At 39.1% G+C, this 20,572-nt stretch overlaps 1 protein-coding gene across 4 annotated transcripts in view; it reads right to left on the bottom strand.

The window, feature by feature from the left end:
* Positions 1-20,572, bottom strand: part of ANO4 (anoctamin 4) — a 181,188-nt gene that overhangs the window by 98,938 nt on the left and 61,678 nt on the right. For 2 of the 4 annotated variants that reach the window (XM_071800515.1, XM_071800519.1), the window contains exon 3: positions 7,033-7,143. The exons of the other annotated variants lie outside the window; for them this stretch is intronic. In XM_071800515.1, coding sequence (XP_071656616.1) covers positions 7,033-7,143 — 111 coding nt within the window. The remainder of the gene's footprint in view (positions 1-7,032; positions 7,144-20,572) is intronic. 4 annotated transcript variants of the gene reach the window in all.

Below are 20,572 nucleotides of genomic sequence, written 5' to 3'. Positions count from 1 at the left end.
CTATCACAAGCAGGAGAAATTTTTCATAATATTCATCCTGAATATGCATCTATGTTCCAATTTATATATACTCTTCTTTTTAAATCAATCAATCATGAACACGGGGAAGAGATTACTCCCTTTTTGTACATGACTTTTACAGTATGTAAAGTCTGTTATTACAGCTGTTCGTAGGCAAAAATCCTATCAAAATATTCAATATCTCTTCCTCTTGATTTCACACGTAAAATAAGGACAGGGTTAGTGAAATACATTGAATTTTCAATTGCAATACTTTCGCTTACAAAGTCACTAAAAATTTCAGAAACAACAGAAAAGTCTTCACATCCAAATGAATCCACTCTAGACACTAAACTAATGAGCTAACCTAAGCAGCCAAACTGCTATACAAATTCAGAGTTTTTAATACTTTTACCATTTTTTTTTCTGTATAGACAGCATAATGATAAGAAATTCTGTGCCAGATTTACAGTTTCTAGGATAACATACTACTCCTCGAATTTAGTAATTTTGGGGTTGCATACTAACTTATCTATCTATCTTTATAACCCAGTATTAGTAACTCATAACATTTTATCCTTACTTAGCAATTCGTATCATAATCCATCTGTTTTAAATAGCATCCTCTGTTCTGCAGGATCTCATTCAGCTTTCACAGAGATACTGTAAGTAATAGCTTCACCTACTTCACTCTCTTTTATAATGTGCATATCATAGTCTGTTAACACATCAAAAATACAAAACCTCTTTTTGCAGATACTAAGTTTCACTTGCCATTTTAAGGCTGTTTTTACTATCAGACCATTTATTTTACTTATCCTTCTTTTATGAAAAGTGCCAGGATACCATTAGAGACAAATATCCCAGACTGAGATTTCTACTTTAAAGCTGGCCGTGGCTTCATACCACCCTGTTCCCAGTTATGAGTGAGTTACTGGCAGGAGTAGAGAAGATCATCTGGTTATTTTGGTTTATGTGAGGGGGAGAACCTGCAGATCCTCAGTCTCACTGAATCTGCATCTAAGTTGTCCTAGGACAAACTACAGAGCTTTTAGGAGACTTAGAAGGCAAAAACCAGACTCCAGTTTGTATTACATACAGCAACAATGTTAGGGAATTGTTTGCACCTTGATCCATTTCAACACACAGAAATCACAGTAGAGATGCCTGTGAAAGGAGAACTGCTGCAAGACAGTACAGTCTATCCAGCTGCCCTTCACTGCTCTTACTGTTTCAAAGAGCAAGGCTGGAAACATTCCACCCCATCGGATAATAAGCTGGATGTAGATCATGACCAGCTTTGACGCACATGTTCATATGAGAAGAATTCACCTGAATACTCAACAGAAAGGACTACTGAAACAGAATACATTTTGAATGACTTGAAACTTCACTGAAGTGAAATGCAGAGGAGTGTCCCCATGAGAGTGACACATGAACCTGGATATGATCAACACCTCAATATAGTCTGAAAGCAACTGTGGAAAATACAAAAATAATTAAATAATGAAGCTTTCTGAAAATTATGCAAGATGTATATCTTGCAGACAGAGGCAATGAAAGATGTAAAAATGAAAGTTTTGCCTGTATGCCATGCTCAAGGGAATTTGAACTAGCTTTTTCCTGCCTTTAAGACTCCGTTGGTATAAGAGATGAGGCTTTTGAGATACTAGAACTGCTGCTTCCTAAAGTGCCAGTAATGTTTTGGGTTGCAAAATAGATGGTTTTTAAGTGGGTGTTTAGAGATGAACAACTTGTTGTGTAAGAGAGCGAATGCGTTTGGGCGTTTCAAGCAGAGAATTACTGGATTATTCAGAGGACTTGTGAGGAACAAAAAATCTTATTTCAAGGTCACTTTAAAATACAGTCCATCTCATCAGTGACTAGAAGTTGTGGAAGCAGGGAATCTCAGGTGGTTAGTGAAATAAGCTACTTGGGTCTGTCCAGATTGCCTGTAGTAGAAAATTGCTTAAATCAGAAGTACACAGATAACTGGCATGCTGGTTGGTAGCTTCAGCAAAAAGGGGTAAGCAGTGAAGATGTGCTGAACTACCTTGTCAGTGCTAAAGTTGTCTGTGACCTTCTTCCAGTTACAGTAAAGGTGTGCTGCTGGTGAGAAAGTGGAGATCTTTACACTGCAGTCGCCTTTTATTTCTTGGTATTTCAGACACTGACACTAGACATGGGGCCTTAACATTTGCTGAGAACATTTTCCTACCTCAAGTCTCATTGGATACTTAAAAAAAAACAACCCCAAAACACCATCAAATACTCCTCCACAAAACAAAACAAATAATTAACAAGCAAATCCCGTTTGCTTTAATAATGGTGAAGGTACTTTCAAGCCAAATGTCCTGCTGCCTGTAGCTAGCTCAGCCACTCCTTTACAATGGACATGAACACTTACGCTGCCAAATGTTTCTAAAGGCATAATCAGGGCCCCATCTTTTCTGTCCCCTTCAGACCATGACATGCACATATCTGCAAATGACCCTAACAGAATGATATATAATAATTTTATTGCATATATGCTTTTGGGAGACAGACTGGTGCTCGTGTATAGTCAAGTCTTTTTAAGCAGTGAAATTTAACAGCAATACAGAACAGCATGTACTTTGCTACAGGAGATATTAAGAATTCCCCCTCAGGTTTTAGATCAACTTAAATATGCAAGATCTTTTCTCCCCCTCACGTTCCATTTTGCAGAGAAAAAAAAAGAAAATTACTTTATAATTCAAAATCCCTTGAGGTGTTGAAAAAATTGTATATATATAATATTTTTATCCCAAACATAGTAGAACCACATATTCTGAAAACTGAATGCTGGGAAACTGAGAGTCCATGTACAGTCTCAGTGGGTTCATAAGCCATGTTGGACCAAGAGGCTGATTTAAGATGGGCTCAAAGATAAGGTATGATAAGTCCTTTAACCTTCAGAAGATGAACACTCAAAAACTGAGGCACCTAAAAATAGTAATTTTCATTCATAGGTGGGATCTGACTGTTTTAGTGTGGCAAAATGGAAGCATGCTCAGAGATCATGCTTCCATTAATTAACAGTCCTTTTATTATCAATCGTCACACCATACTGCTGAGTATAGTCTGGCTTTGACTAATGCAAGATGCAGATCAATATTCCAGAAACTGCTCTTTGGAAGCTTTCAGGCCTATCTGTAACATTGCCATTAAAAATGTTCATGGAAATTCACTCTTCAATGTTTACAATAAGTATAGAGCATTTCGACATGTTAATGGTGGTAGAAAAAATGACTACATTTAAAACCACGAATACTGGAGAATATCCTTTAATAAAAATCCCGAGTTAAAAACACCTGTTTTTCAGAGATTTGCAAAGCAGAAAACTTAAAGTATGAAAAGCTATGAGCATTTCTTCATCTTGTTGTACTGCATGTTGTGTTTTTACAGCATTTTGGATTTTTGGAAAGAAACATTTTTCTGCACTCAGTAAGGCTGGTGGATACAATTTACAAATCTTTTCTTCAAGGGGGGCATCCTCCAGAGACTATGCAGCTCAGAATTTTTTATCACATTAAATGTGAAATTCAGTAACGCTACAGTACATCAGCAACCCTGTCTCAGGTAACGCACCGATTTCTGGGTTCTAGATTATGAAAATTAAAATGAGAGACTCAAATTACTTTTTTATTAAACTTAGTGACAGTCAATGCAAATAGGATGTTGAAAAATATTCTAAAAAGCCAGCACTTTGTTAGAATTTTGACTTTACTGTAATGGCAAGGAAAATAAGCATCATACATTGAAGAAAATTGAAGGAATGAAAAATGTTTTAAATTCTGAGCTTTTTTGCTTGTTTGTTTTTTAATGAAGCTATTTACTGCTTTTCCACAAGAAGTCCATCTTACTGCAATAACTAGGAAACAGCCATGAAAGCTTTTGATAGCTTTTGTCATGGGCCTGACGGCACCTCCAGCCCTGACTGTCCATACCCAGACACCTGGGGCTGTCCCCAGTGTCCCCCAGCTGCTCTGCTCCTGCTGTGACATTGGTACAGGCTGTGAGTGAGCAACAGGGAATTCTGGTTTATAGCTGACAGTTTATGCAGATCCTTGATACCTTTGCTGTCCAGTTTACAAATTTGGTTTAGGTCAGATGCATCAGCCTGTTTTGCAATCTTTTGTTTAAACCATGTGTCTATAGTCAATTTCAGATTAGCCATTATTGTTTCTGGACTGTCTCTGATAGGCTATAGCTAATTTCTAAATATCCTGTGGTCAAGAAGAAACTGTTTTATAAAAGAGTTAGCACAAATCTTTAGAAAAATGTGTTTAAGACTCTACTATGGAATAAGTTTACTTAAATGCAGAATTTAGCTCTGATGCTGCAGAAATAACTCAAGTCTTTTCCAATAGTAGTATATTCACATAAAAGCAAATCATGAGATAATAAGTCTTTACTTATCTTCCATTGCAGTCTAAGAGAGTCAGTAGGGTAAAAGGAAAAAAAAAAGAAGCTTTATAATAAAATTGTTGTTTGAAGTAACTATGTTTTTAAAAATTGAATAAAATCTCAGTTATTGAATGATCATTCTTAGCAGTCTACCAAACAGAAAGATACACCAGCCAGCACAAGTGGCACGAGGCAGCTCCCAAAAAAGGAAATGGTCAGGAAACTCATGTTAGCAAGAAAAAATATGCAGTCTTTAAAGCATCATTAGGGTTTTAAAATTTTCATTCAATGCTAACAACGACTGAGAATAAAAGTAACAATGATTATTCAGAGCAACCACCCTAGAAAGAATATTTAGGCATGTTTATGCTAATTATTTGATATTCACAACAGATTGCAGGTGACAAGACCCTCCCCTGGACATGTTACAAGCCTTTGCAAACTGGGTTGTACAGTCACAGCAATCCCTTTGTCCTTCCAGAAGAGATTTTAGCTGAAGGACATAGAGGTTAAGTTCCCAAGGGCAACTGTGTCTGGTCTAGATAAAGAAAAAATACCGTCTCCATGGATATAAAAGCTGCATCCTCCTCAAATGGCTCTAAGATAATCCATAAATCAAAATGTTAATTTTTAAAAGATTTTGTTTAATGTTATTTAATTTTGAAATTACATTACAATTGCTAAAACAATTTGGGATATTCTGTTTCTATCTGTTAATCACTTGCAAATATTTGCCTTGCTTAGAGCAGGATTCACCTACCTTTACACATCCACAGTGTACATGTTTGTGTCTAAGCTTTGGTAGTAATTTGAGTTAGCTTATCTCCCTAAATTCCATCTGCAGGCAACAGAGGCAAATGGTCACTTCCAGGTTGCAGGTCATCTGATCTATATTAAACACCTAGTTTAAAATGAGAAAAACTGGGCCCTAGACATGGTCCTTACATTATGTTGACTGCAAATGGAACTTAGACAATGAATTCAAATATTGACAGCTTCATTGCAAACCCCTGTGTTTGAAACAGATGAATGCCCTCTTTATGGCCAAAGAAAAAATGGCTTACTTCTAGAAGAAACTGTAGTTTTTATCTGGAAGTTTACTATTTGATGTTATAAGGAAACCTGTGCCATGTTGAATGAAAATCTGGGGTTATTTAGCCCAAGAAGAGAGCATGATATTGAAGTATGACACTGTATCAAGAGAATTTGAGATACAGCCATTTTTAAAAGAAGTTTCTTTGGACAAATACCGTTAATAAATCTAATCTTGAAGTCTAAATGTTTTAAACAAATAATCTCTTTTTATTCTCCTCAGCCATGTACTTGAAATGGAGAAGATAACTCTTTCTCCTATTCAAATATGGTCTCTGCTGAACTTCAATTTACTTATATTTGATGATCTATCTCATTTATTCAGCCTCTGAAGGACTGTAGTGTCTTTTCAGTCTCTATAAAACCCCCAGCCCTATATCTGGGCTGTGTGGTTGAGGAGAAGAGGGGAGTAAGAAAGATCTCATATTAAGGTTTCCTGACAGGAAAAGCTTTTTTAAGATATTACAAACCACAGAGTTCATCCTAAACCTACAGCTTAAATAATCAGGTGATTAATTTTCAAATTATTACCACCACCATTATACTAACCTGAAAGTCTCCCACCCCCAAACTAATACCACCACCATATGACTGGACCCTATCACTGTATGGTTCCTTTTTCATATAGCAAGAATCAGGAGTAGTGCAGGGTTTTACACATGCTTTAGCATTCAATAATTCTAGTTGTTATTTCTCACTTTAGAAAATTGCTACACAAATCACTTAGTTTAAAATAAAACTGAAAGAGAGGGAAACCAAAAGCCAGCTAGCAATGTCATCATGCCATGCATTTTGTTTCCTGGCCTGCATAGGAGTTTTTAACCTATTACATTAAATTCCCACTGAAATTCCAGATTCTTTTTGATTCCAGAGTTGTGTCAGTTTTGGGGGTGGTGATGTGTCTTCTGCTGTTGTCAACAAGACCAGTATTTCTTCTAGCACAAATCGAGATCATTCTGCAGTTGCAGAATGGATCAATCAATTCTCAATCCACAACGTGTTAGATGTAAAAAGAGATGGTTTCATATAGTAACTACAATACGCAGGCCTTCAGTTGTTGTGGCAAGCCCATTTCTCCTCATTCCAAAAATTACCAGCTGCAAAAAATGTGAATATATCCCAATACTGTGGAACAGCCAGAACTTCAAACCTAGTCTTAGATCACAGACTGCAGCATTTTCATGACATTATTAGTTCACACAGCCATTCAAGAGTGCAAAGAATGGATTAAAGTAACAGGAATCTTAATATTTCTGATAACTTCTGCATAGGAAAGATGTATCACTGGAATCCTTAGGTGCATAATAATTCAAATCTTACTATGATTTCTCTGATAGTAAATGATTTCTTTGTGGCCCTCAATAACCCATTGAACTTTCTCACAGATCTTAGTAATGCATATTCACTTATCATTCAGATTGTCACTTTGTATGTCCCTTCAGTTATAATTTCAATACATCTCAAATGATTCTTCTACTAGAAACTCAATTTTGCATCCATGGAGTAACTTACTTTCTTGTATTGCATTAAGAATTTCAGAAAAGTCCACATCTGTCTTCTGTATGTCTGGTTTTATCCACGTTTGCGTTTCCAGCTGGTTAACCTGCAAATCCTCTCTTCCTTCTGAAGAAATTGAAGAGATTGATGGGGTTCGTGACAGTGTAGTAGAAAATCCAGTGAAGGGGCTTTCAGGTTAGGGAACATACACATTGAATAAAGCTGCTCATTATTTTCCCCTAGCAGAACCAATTTTTCTTTAAACCAAGCAGCTTACATGTAACATGGACTGATTTGGAGCTAAATACAATGAAACAGCAACATTGTCTGCTATCAACAATGATGAAGAGACATCACTGGCAAGTCCCTTTTCAGGTGAGCAGGTGCCACTATGCCGTAAGTGTCCCCTTACCATACCATCTACAAAACTAACTCTGAAATGTGACAAACGACATAGAACTACAAGAACAACGAGGCTAAAATAAAACACACCAACACACAGTGGACAGAAAACAACCATTAGGACAAAAAGAGCATGGACAGCATGTTTCAGCCACAGGACACCACATGTTCTCACACTGATGGCATGTCATGTTCTAGGAGGCACTCCAGGACTGCAGTCCATTTTGAAGGGGGTCACGCTGGTATGTGGTTTAAAGTACTGCAGAACAAATACATAGGCTAGAGGGTGACAGTTTCAAACCTATTTGCATATGTTAATAGGCACAAGGTTTGCCCATTTCAGTGTTGTTTCAACATGAGCAAAGAAAGAAAGAAGTTTTGAAAACACACTCTTTCCATGTAAAGTGAGGTAGCTGCACATCAAGAGTAGACAGGAAATGGTCCTGGGCAAAAGGGCTTAAACTGCTGGCAAGAGGGTTCTCTGGTACAGCCAGAGACATGGAAGGAGCTACTGGGAATCTGGCTGCTTTTTAAAGAGTGGCAGCAAAACCTGACCTTTCACAAAGGCATCTGTTGGAAGTGATGCTGTTAGGTAACTTACACACAGAGATAGCAGAGAGCTGCAGTGGTCAGGGAGATATCTGAGGAAGAACTTCAGAGCAAAAGGCCATGGTGGAAGAAGAAAACTGCAGTTCATTTAGCCCATGAGTATGGCTTCATTAGAGGCCATCACTCATGCTTTCGATGGAAACATTTTCCTTTCTTCTGCAGTCTGCCTGTAACAAACTGATCTGGTTTTAAATTCCTTCCTAGCCCATTGTATCTTCCAGCTCCTATTACCAAATGTCTCACCATCACCTTGATGAGAGATACAAATTATATTCATAGGCACAAAATTACTCAACCCTTCTTGAAAGACCTTTCTTCACTTTTCAGCAATGTAGATCTCAAAATGACTATACATACACCAGCTTCAGGCTTTTCTATTTCCTAGTGTTAAAATGCTATAAATTTAAACCGTCTCATGCTTGCCCCGGCATATTCTTTTGTTCCACAGCAAAGACACACTGTTAACATCAGAGACAGCTCCCCTTATAGATTCCTGTAAAGTGATCTGTCATAGCAGCAGCAGGAGTCAGCATTTAATGATGTAGAACAAAGAGAATTTCTTAAGTGAGACAGCTGACTATTCATATAATAGCAGCCTAGGGAAATCTGCAGATGGCCTCAGGGGTGGGAGACTAGGATTTGCCCCAGAAGAGAACTCTGGAGACAAAGGAAAAATACTGCAGCTGCTAGAAAAGACACATAAACAATAGGACAGAGGTAGGGAAATAAGTAATGGACAGCAATTCAGTTAAGGAACTTTGCAAGTGGTGTTCAGTTTCTTAGTAAATACTCAGATACCACTATTAACATATTGAATTACGTATTTGCATCCTCAAATCCACCAGCCTCTCTTTTCCATTTCAACCCTAGCTAGAGCAAAATTGTGACAATACTGACAAATATAAAATACCCCCTCCTCCCTAAAGCCTTCCATACTTGTTACACCCAAATATCTGCTCCTCAGGACACTCAAAGGTAGCAGGATCCCTGCAGCACTTCCAACAGATCTATACTAATTGGGCCAGGGAGAGAGGAGGTCACAGCCAGCCAGTAATGGTGGTTCTGAAGTGCTGACAGCAGATGGACTATCTAACCACAGGCCTATTCATAAAATGAAGCTGTTGCAGAATGTACATATTCGATTTCAAAATTACTTTCTAATTAATGTAAAATACCACCCAGAAAGTTGTCAGAACATGTCCAGCCTAAGCCTGATTGCTGTTCTAGGAAGCCTAGGAAGCCAAGACATGTTTTACTACATTCAAATATTCTCTCCGGTATTTGACCCATTTGCAGTGTAGGGAGCTTCCAGCAATCCACACAAACCACAGTCTCACATGCCTCTCTGATTCACAGTAACCTTAATATGTGGCCTCTCTGCATGCGTACCAGACCAACAATATCATCCAGTCTGATTTCACTCAAAACTGTAGGCATAATCTTCGATCAGACATTTGTGATTAAATACATGACTAATCACAAACTTGTCTTCACCAACACAAGGAGAAAAAGAAATGCATCTGCTGGCAGAATAGCTTCTAAATAAGTCATTACAGGAAGATTTTCTTGTCCTATAATCTTCATGCTGTCAATAAACAGACTTGAATCAGAGCACGTTTACTTCTACCTCCTCCCTCTCCCTCAGCACTCACTTTGCAGGAGGAGCGTTGCATTATTTAGCTGAGAGAAAAAAACCCTTATGTGATGGGTCATGGACTGGCCAACTTAATGATTGCTGATTTGTTTGTGGTCAGAGGTTTTAGCCCAGCAGCTCTTTGGAAAAGGCCACAGTGTTCTCTCCCACACCCAAAAGAGATTTATTTTCTGTATCTCACCACAGATCTCAAATTAAAATAAAAAGAACAAGATAGCATCTGGTGTCACAATTGCTATTGAGGGAACACTAGCCTGGCTTTAGCATTTCCTTCTTACTTCAGTGGCTGCTGATTTATGCTTTATTAGTGACAGGTCCCACTGAGTAAGCAGTGTTGCCTGGGAGGATGGGAGGGAAAGACGCTTTATCCATAGAAACATGAGAAATAAACAAACACAAATGAAAGCGAAATAAATATTAGAAAATTTAATGTGATTTTATTAACAGATCAGTCAGAGATTTTTTCTTTCTTTGAAAAAAAAGCAAGCTGCTGAGCATGGTGCCCTTTTCACTAAAGGTAACCCCAGGTCAACATGTGGTGGAGGATCAGCCTTGCACAGGTATGTTTTCTACTGGCTTCTCACTGTGAGTGCTAGGCAGGTCATCTACAGAAAAGCACAGTTTCAAATGGAAATTGTTTAAAGCATTATCTACACATGTTAGTCAGAACTATACACATGTGAAACTAAAAGCTTTACTGATCTTAATTCTGGTGTTATATTTTCTGTGTCAGGAATAAAAAAGAATGTACACTACAGTGGGTCTTCCCAGTATCCATCCAATTACTGCACTGTATCCATCCAATTACTGTACTGGACAATGCACTTTAATGCATGGAAAATATATTGGTTCAATTATTGCATAAAAAAAAAAGAAGCTGTTGTCTGAGTCACAGAATGTATGCAAATGTATATTAATATACATGTCTTCCTAGCAAGATAAAGCTGGCATGAAAGCAGTAGCTCAGAGATAGCTGATTATGTATCATTAGGTGGAAGGCTGGCTTGTCTCATAGCCAGCCTTTGAGAGCTGTTTTTGCTACATTGGTCAGAAACTCAGATTGTTTTCCATAAATCCTATATTACACTCTGTTTTGTTCCTCACCAACCAGCCAAGTATTGCAATATTCTTTCTGCCTAAGCATTTTTCTATCTTGCAGCATAAACTGGATGCCAGTGTCACTCCGTGTATCAGTTGTACTGTAATGATTATATTAGATATATTTTCATATATTAAAATTATTCGATTTCTTCTTGCTGCTCTTAAAACTATCCTGTCCAATAGAGTTTGGCACTGGAAAGTACTGTGGATTAGAAAAAACATCACATAATAATTAAAGAGAAGAAACAGAGGAATAAAGAAATGTAATTGAAGATAGAATTAAGTCTGTTTTAAATACAATAGCCACAATTTGAAGATGTAATCAATTATTATTTGTGAGACTGTAATTCTGAAAGTCCAAAATTTAAAATCAGCAGCATAATTTGATTTCATCCTGGTCAGTTTCATATTAAATATAAAACACTATTTCCTCTTGACTAACTCTAGTGTAGATATTGCCTTCCTCAATGGAAAAAAAAAAGAAAAAAAAAAGTGAAAAGGAGAGCACATTTCCGTTTCCTTACAACTCTTTTGTCCAGGTGGAAGGGTTTGTCCTCTCTATGTACAACTAAGACAGTTCCTGAAAGTCTAGGCTGAGTCCACGAAGAAATGAGCTTTGCATCATGAAGGATAACTCTATCTTTCTGTGTTTGTTTTCCTATTGAACACATATGAAAAAAAATGCAATATCAGCACTTTTTGAGATCTATTTTTCCCCTCCCCACAAGGATTTGGGAACAAGAATGTTTGGAAATGTCAGAAGGTCTTTTGGGAGGTCAGGTTAACACTGATGATGTGCAAGCCACCTCTGCACAGGGCAGTAACGCTGGTGAGTCACGTCTGCCTTTTCTTCTCCAGTCCTTGCTCCCCACATGAACTCCACTAACTCACTGAGGCCTCAAATCCAGCTGAGCTCACCGCACTCCAGCAATGTGGCTGCAGAAACAACCATTCAAGAGGGCAGTTCCCTCACACCTGCTTAATTTATCATCAAATACCTCACTTCAGTCAGGGTAAAGGCTGCATGTCTTCTTTCACAAATATCTTCTCAGGACACGGTGCAGAAAAACCTCCTGTGTCCTGTCTTGAGCTGCTCCTTCTCTGCATAGAAGAAAAAGGCTCTGTTTTCAACCTGCAACGTTTTGGCCCACCAGCCCTGCACTTGACTCCTTTCTGGAACAAAACCTTTACCCAGAAGCTTCCCTTCTGTCCTTGTTCCTTACCAGAAGCACTAAGCTCCCTCCACCTTACAGCTTCAACAGACTTCTATTAATACAAGGAGCGGGGAATGACGAGTCCCTTTTTCTTTCATTTTGATGCTTGTTTCCAGTCTTGAGTTCCTTTCCAAGATGACAATGGGGAGAAGGACAGGTAAAGTCATGTGTTTAATTCTGTTTTGGAGAACTTTTTGACATATCTATATACTTCAGATAGTGCATCATATCAGGGTAAGACCAGCTGTCTGCCCCATCTGCAGTAGCTTCTGTGTGGTGTGGCAGTGCCTGCACATATGTGCCTGTAGCAACAAACTGGGAGTATTTTAAAGGTCCCAGTTTTCCCTAATTTGATGTACTTACTTTTACCTGTGTAGGTCACAGGATTTGCCAACATCTGTCTACAAAGCACACTGACAGTTTTGGAAGAATTATAACTAATAGGCAATGATATATGTTCAAAGAGAGACCTTTAAAAGGTTCTGATTTAAGTCAAAGCACTCCATCGTAAAAGCATTAATATGCAATATGCTTTCAAGACTGAAAAAATTGGGTACTCCATGGAAATACCTGTAGAGCTTTGAAAAATCTCTGACCTCATAGATTGCCAAGCATGCCTATAAGTATGTAGGGCCTTGGACATAACCTTTGATAGTCTTAATTGGTTCACCAATTACCTTTAAAGAAGAACATACTCTGTCACTGTTCAACATAGCTAATAAAATCTTCCACTATGCAGAAAACACCATTTCTCTTAATGGCTTTCTCATGGATTATGGATCTAATAATGTATCTGCATGTTAGTGTCTGGGAATCAAAAGTTGAGTGCGAAAGCAAAAAAATGCCTTGTTAGTTTTAACAATGCTTTGAAAGTTATTGGACTAAATACACAGAACTACTTCATTTTCCATAGGCAAGTCCAATGAATGCTAGGAAAACAAAAGAAGAAATTCAAACCCCAAATAATTCTGTTCAGCATGAAGAACCTATGCCATAGTTGTCTCTGTGCATGGTCATGTCAAGGGTATAGTAATAACAACACTGGAATTATTTTTGAAAGACAATTTAAAAATAGTTTCCATTTGTACTGCAATACACTGTAAAGCATGATGTGTAATTATGTTAGTACAAACTCTTGTCTTATCTTCCAGAAACAGCAGTAGTGAGGGGGGATTTTTAAACACCTAACACTAACTTGTTGCAGACTAAGGTATTTTGAAGATATATGGTGTCCATTCTCCCCTCCATTAAACCCTGGCTGGCATCAAATGGAGAGAAGTCAACTCAGCCAATTAACCACAGAGAAGTGGGGAGTCCTGTATTCTGTGCTACTCTGTCTCTCTGTCATGCTGTGTTTGCCTTTTCCACAGATAACCCTTGGTGCAAAGTCACACCTTGAAAACCTCCCCTCCTGCCAAAACAGCCTGAACACCAGTCTATGGGGACAGGGTTGTGCTAGCCTTCAGTTCTTGTATTTCTGATCCTGTCACTGCCCAGAATGAACCATGGGCAGTAAAATCCAAGACCTTGCTCTTGTCATCGAGAGGGAGGCTTCTCATAAGCAGCAAGTTCAAACTGGACAAAAAGTGAGGAGAGCTGATAATCCAGGTCTCCCGCAGGGACAAGCATCAAAACCATTGGACTGCTGTGCAAAAACGCACAATCTCTTTCTTCTTCACTTCCCATCTATGCTCAAAGGATGCCTCAATGTTCTGAGAGTTGAAAGGATCCAAATATCCACACAGAAGCCCCAAACACAGCATGCCACATATTCCTACACCTTATATTTCCAATTGCCTGGCTCTACGTGGCACTTTTGTGGACCCTTATACAATCAGTAGAGGGACAGTGTTGCACAATGAGCCTTTGGAACTACCCCCTAGAAGCACTTCAGTGATAATACAAAGAAACAGAGCACCAAAGCTTGTGCTGTCTTACCGGCAACAAGGCTGTCCTTTTCAGCAGCCACAATGCCTGGGATAGCAATCCACCGGAGATAGTCTGAAAATGGCACAAAGCCACAGTGTGCAGCTAAGCAGAGACGTTTCTGCACAGTTGTATGTTGCAAATGAGAATCTAGAAAGAAGTCTGAGACCTAAATGGACAGAACAATTCAGCCCATTTCCTATTAGTCTCTCTTATTTATACAGAAATGACAGCAGGAATTATTGTCTTTTAGTTCTACCTCTTTTCTCTTACACTGTGAGTACATACATAAAAACACAGCTATCAAAGATCATTATCGCATATGTTCAAACCTTTGTCTGTGTTTGAAAAAATCAAACTACTTGTGAATGATAAATCTCTTATTTACCATCTACCTTTAACAATATCAGGAGTTGTTAGCAGACAATTCATAAAGAGGAGAGAAAGAAAATATTTGCTGAATAAACTGTTCATTGCAAAAAGCTTGCCCAGTTCTCAAGTCAGCAGTTTACTGATAAGACAAACAGAAAAGATGGCTGCATGGGGATAAGAGGCATGACCTAGTAGATAATTTCAGGGCACCAAAGATTTACCTTATTATAACATGGGACATCAAGACAGCTTTTACAAGGTACCAGATGTCTCTTCCAGGTGGATTTTAATAAACCAATTATACAGATTCATATTATATCACAGCCTATCACCGCCTTCACAGTCTAAACACATCCTGGTAATCCAGTCCTGCAGAAGGTACCAGCAGCTAAAACATTTTAGGGACTTCAGCTGTCCTGAGACCGCTGAGGAATGAACATGGCATAGAAATGTGAAAATGGTTATCCTGAGGACAGGATAGCAGAACACACATCTATCCAGTACAGGATCCTATTTCTGAGAGCAGATGCTCAGGCAAAGGGTATATTACAGAGCAAGCACACCCAGTCTGTCCCCAGTTTGACCCTTCCAGCTTGCAGAGATATAGAGATTTCTGGAGTGGAAGGTTTCATCTAGAATATAATGATACATGGCTACCAATGCACCTTTCCTCTACAAATCTGTTCCTTTTATACTCACCATCACTTCTGAGCTAATAGGTAGCCCTCACAGTCCTTCCATCCCCTTTTTACTTGCTTTACTTTACTTTTACTCTGGCCCTAATGTCCAGGCCAGAGCCATGAAGCCCAGAAATTCCCTGTCACTGCAAAGCCTCTCTTATTTTGGTCTCAGACGAGCTTTCATGCTGGCCCCATGAAATATGCCCTCCTGTACAGAAACTAAGCATAGAGCAGTGGACCTCACCCGAGTTTGTCAGAAGCAGAGGATATGGTTCCAGCCTACGAGACTGGGTGTGTGGAGACCTAATTTATATATTGATTGTGTAAAAATATTATATCTCAGATTTTTTCTTTGTGTTCGAGAGCACCTCACAAGCAGCAGGAATCCTGTCCCTAAAAATGGTGCAGTTGGCCTTACTTGTAAAGCCCTGCCGCCTACTAAAATTACCGAGAACTGCTAAGGAGAAATAGAGCACTTTTCCATTAAAACACATGGAATAGCTTTGGGCTGTTCACACAGGATGCCTACTCAAAAGAGATTATTTTCAGTAATTGGCATTAAACAGTCTCCCTTGCAAGCAGTAGGAGAGCATCTGAATGGCAAGGGTCATCATTTTCAGGCATTCAAGCAGCACAAAGGTCCTTGAAACTAGTTTTGATGACCTTTAAAAACCCTCTGGTTTCATCAAAGTGCGGGTTACTTCTTTATGCTGTCAGGTGCTAAATTGGTTTCCTGTGCTAGGTGTGTTCCTAAAGCAGGGCCTAAATAAAGTATTAAACTACAGTGCTACCTCCCTTTTTCTATTTGAAGTACCCTGAATCTTGTAAGTAATAAAGACTTCACAGATGCATATGTTTTATGCTCCATTTGGCCTCTGAAGTGTAGCATGGTACAGAACTATGTACTCCAAGGTTGTGACCAGCAAATATTGTCCCTCTGTGAGTTACCCAGCATGCAGAGACCTCCTCTGCTTTCCTGAGACATGACCCAAAGCAAGATCTCTTCTGGAACAAGGAACAGATCAAAAATGATGCCACCTTTGCTTTGCTGCTGCCTTTCTGCCTGCGGTAAGCTGTGATGTTGAGTTTTATGCAATTCTTTTGGGATTTTGTGCATCTTTCTCACCACAATACATTGCACTAGTTGGAATTTCTAGTGGGTTCTGATCCCTGGGTGCACTCACCTGTATCATATCTAGTCAACCAAGGAGCAAACCCTGGGTTTTATTGTTGTTGGCTTTTAATTATAAAGAAAGGTCTGGCTTAATTTGGAGATTTCAGAATGAAGCAGCAGGCTTGGTGATAGAAGAGAAATCTTGCTATCTTTTGGGACTGGAACAAACCTTTTGTGGAAATTAGTAATATCGTACAGTCCTGTTACAGTCAAATCCCTTCTCTGATCTTAAGAGCATCTCTACCAAAGTAGAAGATAGTTTGTTCCATCTTTTGACAGTCTACCTGCAAAAATCTTCCCTTGGAATATATGAAACATATTTTGCATTAGAAATAGAGTCTTACATAATACTAAGCCCCACTTACACAAGAACTATAGAGCTAAGAAAAAGCCACATTTTTCAGTCAAGCATTACAGGAACATAATAACTGATTATTCATTGCTTCTTGAATGACAAGCTATTTTATAAATAGAATGAGTCCTTACTTTCTTATATAAACATTGCAAAATTGTATATATATTGTCTATTCAGCAAAAGCTTGGGTGGTCAATAATTTTCTTAACTGTTTTAAGATGATTATAGTACACTGGCCACAGGACATTTCAACCTTGCCGTAGGATCAGCAGTATTCCCTGTTTGGTACCAAGCCACATCTGGCTGCCCGTTCCTATTTTGGATAAGTTTCCCTTTGAGAGGAGACTCTCTGGGGGTGGAAGGATCAAGAACATCCATAGAGAGCAGCATTTTGCAGCCTTCATGGGGCAACTACCTGTTCTAAAGTAACAACAGCTATGGGAGTTGAAATCTAAGGGTGAGCTGTACTGGTTTTAAAGTAACCGTATATAATCAATTGCAAGAGTGAATGTCAGATCATTTTACAACAGCAAACAGGAGACTGATCAAAGAAGGAAAAGAAAAAGATAAATCTTTGAAAAGAGATGAGTTTAAAAATACATACTCTCCAGAGAAGTAGAACACTCTCACAGCCACAACTTAAAATTATTAATATTATTTTTGAAGCCCCTTATTGAGGGCATGCACAGATCCCAGGTAGGATCAGTACTCGGGCGTGTCATGTGCAGTACAAATTGATACAGAGCGAGGCAATTTGTGCCTAAATAAAATATTTTTAAATTAAACAATATAACATTGAAAAATAGTGCTTTATCCTCTAGCTATTTGTTTTTAACATGCTGTTTGCAAAACTGTTCTCCAATCTGCTAGAATGAACATTTTAGGAGAGTTTAGCTTAGGAACAGGGATTTTTAAAGAAGTGGCTTTTGCCATAGAAAAGTGAAGAGATGAATGACATGGGCTGAATGACTAAGCAAAACAATAGATGATTTCAGACTGCATCATCTGCTAACTAGTTCAGCTCTTAAGTTCAAAGTGCCGCATAATCACCATATGATGGACCTGTCACTCAGCCCAGTGGCAAAAGGTCCTCATTGTACTTGAAGCAAACTATTCTTCTATTTAGAAGCTTTGCAGAGGGTGCAGAGCACCAATAGTCAGGAGAATCAACTGTCTCTGTGTTCAGCAGGGAGGTATTTCCAGCTCACACTTGAGGTATAGACATGGGAAGAAATTTTGTTTCATTCATTGAACTTGCATTGCATTGAACACAGGCTGTAGATAAAGAGAAAAGTTAAGGATACAGGCTGGTTTCTTTGACATTAATGTCCCTTCTTCATAGGAATATTTCTTGCAAACATTTTTTTTCAATATGAAAACTAGCTTAATGAAGGGACTATTAAACTATTTGGAAATATGCTTGCTTTTCCCATGTTTCATTCCACATGGGAAGAAGGTCTATATAGATCCAGCAGAAGGCATGTTGAAAAAGACTGCTCTTTAGTAATGTTAGGCAAGTAAGATAACAGCACTACTGTCAGCATGAATTCAGATTTTCAGGTGAGTTTACACTAGCCACTCCCACACTGTGGCAGGATGCAAACCCCCCCTCTTTCCCCCTCCCTCCTTCAGTATGGAAGGAGTAGGCACATCTCCCTCTCCCTGATTTGGAAGAGTATTAGGAGTAGGCAGAGCAGGCAGAAAACCAGAAACTAAAGCCCTGCTTACCCAACAGCAAAAGTGCAGCACTGTCAGAAGTGAGGCAAGATTTTTTTTGGTCCCCAGATCCGTCTAACCCTGACACTGAGGAAATGGACTGGGATGACTGTTTAATCTCTTCTAGGCTTTTTCAGTACTTGGCGCTGCTGCTCTTACAGACAACCTAAATGTTGATTACCATTGCTTTCAAAATAAGCCTCCTCTGTGCAACACAAACACATCAAACATAAACCCTCATCAGGAGGGTTGTAACAGTTTCTACCAGCCAAAGTTTTGCCCCAAGTGCTTTGAACCCTGAACCCTGTAGCCCAGTACCCTATTGACCCAAATATCCCAAAATTGCTCATATAACTGGGAGATGATAACTGACGGTTTTTCAAAACTGAAAATACTGTTCCTCCATGATTCTGGAAGGAATGCATATTTGCCTTAATATCATTGCATCTAAATGTACCATCTGATTGCTCTACTTGTCTTGGCTGTTCTCCTTTCTAACAGGAATTTTCCTCATACATCTGTGCCTGCAGAGGTATCAAGAGTCTTCACCATTAATAGCCATTTTCTTCCACTCATTTCTCCATTTTCCTTTGTGTTTTGTTTCAGTTACTCCATACTTTCTGATCTGCTTAAAATCAGAGCTCAGAAGTTGCGGTTCTGCCTGCGGCTGAGCAGTACTTATTTGCAAGCTTGCACAAGACTATATATATATATTTTTTTTTTTTAAAGGCAAACTATAGACAACTCACTGCTCAGTAGCCACTCCAACAGCCAGTGTAACAGTAGAAGTCATCAGCCACAGGCTCCTTAGCAGCTACAAATAAAACTTGCAGGGAAGCAAGCTGAAAAGGAATGCTGTAAAACTCAACAATACCTATATTTCCTCCTCCTCAGCACAAAGCTACCTATTAACTTCAGTCAAAGGAAACAGCTGTCAATTAAAAAGAATTAACAGGAAATTAACAAAAGATGCCAGTCTGGAAAGAAGAAAAGTGGCCAAGGGAAACAAAATGGTATTCAGAAAACAGAAGCGGTGTCCTGTTAGAGGGAAAAAATACACTCCTGATTAATTTTATCAAAGATCTTGTCTGTGCTTTTAGCTTCTCTGATTGATATGAATTAGAAATGCCATTTTAAGTCCTCAGAAAACCTTTCTGTACAATCTATTATGCCAGACTGTCTTAGTGTTCGAAGTATTTGTTAACTGGACAAAGGAAATTTCAGACTGAATATAATATATGGAGGTCCTGCAGAGGAATCTGGACAAATTGGAGAACTGGGCAATCACCCCAATCAACTAGGGCAAGTGCCAGATTTTGCACCTGGGACATGGCAACCCTGGTGGTACATACAGACTGGGGGATGAAAAGTTGGAAAGCAGCTCCGTGGAGAGGGATTTGGGGGTTCTGGTCAACAGCAAGTTGAAAATGAGCCAACAGTGTCCCTGTCAGCCAAGAGGGCAACCGTGTCCTGGGTGCATCCAGCACAGCACTGCCAGCCAGGCGAGGGAGGTGATTGTCCCGCTCTGCTCTGCACTGGTGCGGCTTCACCTGGAGCACTGTGTGCAGTTCTGGGCAACACAGGATTAAAAAGATATAAAACTACTAGAGAGCATCCAGATGAGGGCCACAAAGTTGGTGAAGGGTTTGGAGAGGAAGCCATATGAGGAGCGGCTAAAGTCACTTGTTTTTTTTCAGCCTGGAGGAGACTGAGAGGAGACCTCATTGTGGTCTACAGCTTCCTCACAAAGGGGGCAGGTGCCGAACACTTCTCTTTGGTGGCCAATGACAGAACCCAAAGGAATGGCAGGAAGATGTGCCAGGGGAGGTTTAGGTTGGACATTAGGAAAAGGTTCTTCACGCAGAGGGTTCTGGAGCACTGGAACAGGCTCCCCAGAGAGGTGTCACAGCCCCAAGCATGACAGTGTTCAATAAGAGACTGAACAATGTCCTCAGACACATGGTGTGAACTGTGGAGTTGTCATATGCAGGGACAGGAGTTGGACTCAGTGATCTTTGTGGGTCCCTTCCAACTCAGGACATTCTATGATTCTATCAGTTCTTATGTATACTACTCCAACAGTGAGACGTACTTGATTGTGATAACAACACTCAAATATTAATAGAAGAACCAAACTTTATGAGCTATTTAAAATTAGACTGAACAAAAACCTGAGGAATGTACTGCACGGAACAGCAGGAGGATACATTGGAAAATGGTGGTGTAAGATCTGTTACCTGAGTAATATAGCTCAGAACATTTATTTTCAAAAATATCAAGTTATTTATAATGTACAGCCTTAGATAAGGTACCACCACTGGTCAACTAGTGTATTATTTATGGAGATTCAGC

This window comes from Patagioenas fasciata, chromosome 1 (assembly GCF_037038585.1).
Source record: "Patagioenas fasciata isolate bPatFas1 chromosome 1, bPatFas1.hap1, whole genome shotgun sequence".
In the NCBI taxonomy this organism is placed as follows: domain Eukaryota; kingdom Metazoa; phylum Chordata; class Aves; order Columbiformes; family Columbidae; genus Patagioenas; species Patagioenas fasciata.
The sequence above is the reverse complement of the archived record's forward strand: the minus strand, read 5'-3'. Positions and strand labels throughout refer to the sequence as shown.